Source organism: Acyrthosiphon pisum, chromosome A3 (genome assembly GCF_005508785.2).
Source record: "Acyrthosiphon pisum isolate AL4f chromosome A3, pea_aphid_22Mar2018_4r6ur, whole genome shotgun sequence".
NCBI lineage: Eukaryota > Metazoa > Arthropoda > Insecta > Hemiptera > Aphididae > Acyrthosiphon > Acyrthosiphon pisum.
Genome location: NC_042496.1, coordinates 12198020 through 12205169, shown reverse-complemented (window position 1 = coordinate 12205169; position 7150 = coordinate 12198020). Strand labels below are relative to the sequence as shown.

The following is a 7150-nucleotide window of genomic DNA, read 5'->3' as shown; positions in this document are numbered from 1 at the left end:
TATAACACGGTGGCTATTTTTATTTCTATTCAAATCAAAACTTTAATTAGGAATGTAAAAGTATTTTCGTGTGCTGAAATTTGATATTTCATTATTGAAATGTCAAACAATTTATTTTTTTACTACAATTATTCAAAAACATAACTTGCTCTAACTTGGTCAATTTTTATTTAATTTTAGTATTTTTTTTTTTTTTTTTTGAACTGTTTTAAAAAATATGTTCAACAAAATGGCCATCTTAAAAATTTTTAATTCTTAAATGCGTAAAAAATTTTTTTGAACATTTTTGAATTTAAAAAAAAAATGAATTTTATGCCATTCAATCAGAATTTTTATACTTAGTAGTTAGTACTGTAAAAGAAACCGCGTTTAAATATAGTGATTTTACATGAAGATATTAAGGGTGATACGGGACTTTTGGGACAAACTGTATATAAATATACAATATTATTATGAACATATCACTTATTTGAATTTTGTTGTTTTTTATGATTGTTTTTAACATGAAAATAATTAAAAAGGATAAACAAGTCATTTTTGTTTGTGACAGGTATTGATTGCGACCATTATCACTGGTTTGAGTAAATTAACATATTCACACACCTACTTACTACTGAAGCGAGTGATTCAGAGTTATAATTAAATTTAAGTTTGAATAAATATTGTCATTAGTAATAGTTCAGACATTTTTTTCAATTTAAAATTTATATAAATGGTTAGGGTAGTAAACATTTTTATCTAAAGTTTTATATTAAGGTAACAAATACTATAATTTTGGAAAAGAAACTTTAAAAAAAAACTTATTCTATAGAAATACATTAATAGTATAGGTACCTATACATAATTATATACAGTTTATAAAACTTTAAGCCTGATAGTTTAATAATTCAGATAATTTAAGTTTCTACAATTTTAGATCCTGAGCAAAATCAAGAATGTTAAATAAATAGTTTTTTCTGCACAAACCATGAGTTATAAAAACTAAAATGCTAAAAAAAAAACTCAATTGGATAGTAATCGAGTTTAATTTATATTTTAGAGCTTAGATACAAATTCTATTTCATTAAAGGGAATGCCATACATATATTTTATTTTTCGGGAGTTTTCCTTACACTTAGAAGTGGTATTGATGAGAAAAAAATATAAAACTCATCTAAAGGACCAACTAGATACAATTTCCAACCGATTAAAAGTGTGTCTACACAAGAGGTGTAGGCAATTGGTGGCATTTAAATATTTTTTTATATTTTAAAACCTAGAAAATAATTTTTTTTAAATAAAGGTTAAGTATGTAATATTATATGAAAAAAGTTTGTTTCAGATATGTATTATGTTAATTTTGCTGATAAATATTTAAATTTAAGTTGTTATCATACGAATAAATTATATTCATTTATAAAAATAATAATAATTATACTTAGTAATATTGTATTACGCAATTATGCACGAATAAATTATTACGTTTTGAAAGTAAAACTAATTTATTGCTGTTTTCAAAATAGGTATAATGTATAAATTTTTTTATTACAATATTAGATTTAAAATTTAAACCATAAGAATAAAAATTGTACTTTTTTATGGTATGTATTGCTTAAGTCAATACATTTTTATTTATCAATTACAATGGTCTTTTATTATTAGTATATAATTAATTGTACACAATTACTTACAATAATTCCCTTAAGAGAAATGGCCAATAGTTACATTTTATGCATTATTGTTTCTAAAACACATCATCCTTTAGAAATCTAGCAGACCAATGTTGTGTTGATCATTCCTTAGTTCATATTATTTTAGTAGGTAATTTATGTCTTATTAAAATGATACAGTCAAAACATATTTATTTATTCTTCTCCTTCTTAAATTAAGGACATCTCATGAAGGAATAATTTTACAATGAAAGAAATAAATAGAATAGAATATTTGAAAAATGTGAGATTAAAAATCAATTAGTTTTAAATAGACAATTCGTATTATAAAAAATATTATTATGTTAATTTGTTTTGATTTATATTAGGTACCTATTATTTTATCATTGCGATTATAATTTGACTAAATATTGATTATTGACGTTTTTAAATACATAAAATATAGTTAAAAAATCAACCATAATATTTTCATATAAAATATTAATATTGGAAAAAATTATATAATATATTTTATTTTATATCTTTAGCGCTATTGACATAACATATTGGATAAGTTTTACATTGGCGTCTTTTAGTCTTTATCTTATTGATTTTGGTACATATGATATGTAATATATAAACGAATAGAATGGATTTATCATTTATTTAAATATTCTAACATTTTTTAACCACAAGAAAAAATATAAAAACCGAAATTAACTAAGTAGTTTATTATTTTATATAAGAACGTGTAAAATACACATCTTGGATTTAATTTTATTTAAAATATAGTATTTGTGTTTGAGAATAATGCAATTTAATATTGATTGTTCAAGTATGATATTTTCATATTTTTCACGTTAGGATACAAATAATTAGAAAACATTACACCTACCTCTTTAAACTGATTTTATATTTATTTTTTTACCATAATGAAATACCTACTAATCTTGATCTTTTTTTGTTTATGTGAAATTAGATTACATACCGTGCATCTTATTGCGAATATTTTGAATGCCATAATGCTTCAGAGATCTCCATCATCGAGGAAGAGGCGTGCCGCCAACAATGACTCACGTCGAACCAGTGTGGCGTTTAATCTGGAAAGTCAGTCGACGAGACTCACGGAAGGAGGAAGGCAACAGACGCAGCAGTCCCCACAACATAGCGGACAACATAGAAGAGCTAGTATAGCTACGTCACCTTCTGATGGCTTCGAAATGCGACAAAGGACTAGGGTATCGCCGGAGGAGGAATTCTTTGAATACACGCATAAACGAAGTCCTAGACCGAGTTTTGTATCGGAAACTAAAGTACTGTATGTTGATAAGAGTCCTAGAAATAGTTTGGTTCCAGATATGTCAAGAAGTCCACGAACCAGTTTGGTACCATCTGATCATCGAAAACCCCCACGATTATTACCAGACGAGCAACAAGACTCATATGCACGGTCTAGTCCTTCAAGACTTGAAGTCGATGTCAATCGGAGTCCTAGGCATAGTCTTACATGTGAGCATCCAGATCCGAGAAGTCCGAGAAGTCCAAGAGGTAGTATGGTGCCAGAAGACGATTACTCGGAATTACGGTCAGGACTGCGATTGGACGTGGAAAGTTTTAACCGAAGCCCAAGATCAAGTACTGCTGGCTTGGATCCATCAAGAAGTCCAAAAAATAGTTTAGTGCCGGATCCAAGTCGATCACCTAGAGGAAGCATTGCTTATGATTTAAATCGAAGTCCTAGGGGTAGTTTGGCAGTAACACCAGACGCCAATCGGAGTCCTAGAGGTAGCTTGATACCAGACCCCGGAAAAAGTCCCCGCGGTAGTGTGGTATCAGAAGGTGCATATAATATGAGTCGGTCAGCAAGAAGCAGTATACCGATGGCGGAATCAGCTTCTTTGGGAAGAACACCAAGAGGAAGCATAGGCTCAGTGTCATGTGTCCATTTCGATCCACAGTTAAAATCAACTAGGAATTCAATTGAACCAGGTAAGTTATAAAAATATGATTTTATTTCAAATTAATCTAATAAAGTATTTCATTACGCATTAGGAAGTTATCTTACCTAACTTAACTATAAGTCTAGTATTATAATTAAAATACTATAAAATTAAAAGTATAAGGATACCTTATATCCATCTACAACTATATTTATGACACTAATAATTTTTTTTGTTAAATATAGAAATAAAATGATATAATAATTATAAATAAATATCTATAATATTATATTTTACTGTAAGGTTATGTCAATAATAAACCTATTAATAAAATCTTTAAAATTTTACTTTATACCTACTCAAATATTTTACAATTGAAAATTCAAAACAAAAATAAGAAAATAATATTGTTATAATGCTCTGCCAGAAATAGTAATGATAAAAATAAATAATTTTTGTATGTAAAAATTATTCACAAATATTATGTAGAAAAATATATCATAATACAGCTTTTAACTTCCTTCAGAATAAATAAAATGTTGGTGGAATGTTCTTTGGTTTAATTTTTTTTTCCATAAGCTTTAGGGGTAACACTCCCGCTTCATACCTACTAACTACCAGAACTTTGACAATCCATAAATACACGTTGATGGTTGACTAGTACATTTTGACACACAGCTACTGTGCAATTTAATAACTTAATATTTTCGTGTTTATTGACTTAATATTAAATATTTTATTACTGAATGACTTCCTTCATGTAATTTTCATTACAAATACAATCTTTTTTGAATTTATCTGACATTCAGGAGCCCCAATGCCACAACAGCATACACTATATGCGTATACTGTATAAATAAACATTAGTGACTAGATAGTAGATAGTTTTAACTTTTAAGGCTTAAAAGTGACAGGTCTTAAAACCGTAAATATTTCTTCCCATTTTGATTTCGGATTTGGTTATCAGTATTTATTTTTTCCGATTTTTATTTCAGTTTCGGATATTGGTATTTATTTTTTCTAATTTTGTTTTTGGTTTTGAATACCGATTTTTATTTTTTCCGATTTCAATTTTGGTTTTGATTACCGATATTGATTTTTTTTTCGATTTTGGTTTTTTACGGTATTCAAAATCGGTATCCAATATCGGTTTCAAGTTCTGCAATATTTTTTTTTTATTTATCTTTTATTAAAGTCTCAGCGTCTAAGGTCATTGGCTGCATCAACTATATATAGGTTCACATTTTTTCTTAAATTACATTAATATTATGTACAGGTTATAAGTCACAAATGATTAATTAACTTGGTCTTAATATTATAAATGTAAATTGTAATTGTGTTTTTTATGTTGTCTTGGAGAGCTTCTGATGGAATGTTTGGTACCAGCTACTACTGTTTCTCGTTTATCCTTTTCAAAAGAGAGACATTCTCATATGATGTGTTTGATTGTGAGAGGTGTGCCAAAACTAGCACATATAGGTGAGTCTTCCCTCTTCATCAGTTACTGGTGGGTTAACGATGTGTGTCCAATTCGCATTCTGTTGATTATGGTTTCTAAGAACCTTGTGTCCAAGCTTGTAGCCATATGTTGTTTGAAATTAATTTGGTTATAGGTTTAGTGTCGTGTAAGGTAAAACTATTGAGTTTTATGGCATCCGAAGAGGTTATTGCATTGCGTACTTTTTCATCGGCTATTTCGTTTTTTGTGATTTGGTTGACTTGATATCCATATCAAGATGGTAGAGTAGCCGGTATTTGTAAGGTTATGTAGTTGGTTTTGAATTTTTCTTGTGATCTTATTTGTAGTGGAGGAGTTTTTGATACTCCTTAGAGTGCTTAACGAGTCACTTAGTATTACTGCTTCTGATGTATACTCAATCTTGTTTTAATGAGGTCCAGGGCATGTGAGATTGTCTCTGCCTCAGCTGAGAATATAGAGAATTATTATATTATTTTAATGGTTAAAACGTCAAGTGCCACTAGTGGGTGGCTTCTTATCAAGCACTCATGTAGGTATTATTGTTACCATTATCCAATATGCTTATTGTGCATCAACTGTACAGATTGTATATATAATTGTGTAAAATAAAAAAAAAATGGTTAAAACATTTTAAAATATAAACATTTATTTTTAGATTAAATATGAGTAATTTATAGCTACCTACCTACTTATGTTTTTAAAATTAGCATGGTACATTTATTATGCTAAAATTAAGTTGCTTATTCGTTGGTTTTAATTTTTCAAAAATGTATTTAATGATGAAATAATAAATTCTCGTTTTTCTAAACATAGAAATATTTTTAGTATACTATTAAACTATACTTGGAATATACGATAGAGATACCTACACAAACATATTTAAAATATATTTTAAGGACAATTATAAAGTAATAACTCTAGGTTTTTATTTAAAAAATAAAGATTAGACTAGTTATAACTTATAAATGTTTAGTATGTTAAATTATATTACTTATATAAGTCTACATACCTCGCATACCTACAAAGAAAAATATGTTTAATTATTGAAACGTAGAAAATAAAATATTTAAGAAACATAATATTCTGAAACAAAGAGTATCTTTTGTAAAATGTACCAATCCATATTATAAAATATAATATAGATTAAATACATTGACAAGAACCAATGAATAAATAAATAGTGGCATTAAGCGTATATTATACGTTCGCATAGGTAATATTTAAAATGAAATGAGCATGGTTCTTTATTCGATTAAATCAAACAAATAAAAAGCATTTAAAATAGAATTGTGGTATATTTTGTGTGTCTATAATAGCTGGTAGTTTTGTATTGATATTATGGTCATTTCATGGTTGGACGATTTACCGGAGTGGTAGGCACGTGCGTATTCATAGAAGTCCTTACCGCAATGACATCCGTTCACGTGGCTTCAAGTTTGAATTTTACATGCATCGACTTGTTTCAGTAAGGGCAGTTTATGAGGAATTTGTTATTAGATAATAAGCCCCTTTAAAATGAAATTAAAAGGAAACCGGAAGCAAGTAATGGCAAACTATAATGGAAATGCTTTATAGACATGTTTTAATCAGTCATTCATAGGGAATAATTTTTAATAATTTATCTTTGATCACGTGTGATGTGCACATACATATTACTCTAGATTAAACTACACGAATGGATAATGTTCTTTTTTATTAGGGATTAAAAACATTATCCACCACGAAAATGGAAGATTTAAAATATACTAGACTTTAAAATCAATTCATCAGAATAGTTGCTAGGGAGTTTTAAAATAAATAATTTCTACGACAGTACTGTCATGTTTGATAAGGCAGAGTGAAGTGGTTTTTCGCTTCCGCTAGGTATTTTCAAATGTATTGATTTTATCTGGCAATAAGACGTTTGGATTATTTGAAAATGCTGTTAAAATATATTTTTTATTTTTATAAAACCTTCTTCGCAACGCTTTATTAAAAGATACAGGTAAATTACGTAACTTTGTTAAAACTAATATATCATTATATAGGAAAAAATAGTGTGTTTGGTTAAATAATAAATATTTTTATTATTTTAAGACATCAACTGCGTGATTATTTGCCAA

At 27.7% G+C, this 7150-nt stretch overlaps 1 protein-coding gene across 2 annotated transcripts in view; it reads left to right on the top strand.

The window, feature by feature from the left end:
• Positions 1–7150, top strand: part of LOC100574834 — a 90138-nt gene that overhangs the window by 35406 nt on the left and 47582 nt on the right. For both annotated transcript variants that reach the window (XM_029491749.1, XM_029491748.1), the window contains exon 2: positions 2608–3617. In XM_029491749.1, the coding sequence (XP_029347609.1) occupies positions 2651–3617 (967 nt within the window). In that variant the 5' untranslated portion in view covers positions 2608–2650. The remainder of the gene's footprint in view (positions 1–2607; positions 3618–7150) is intronic.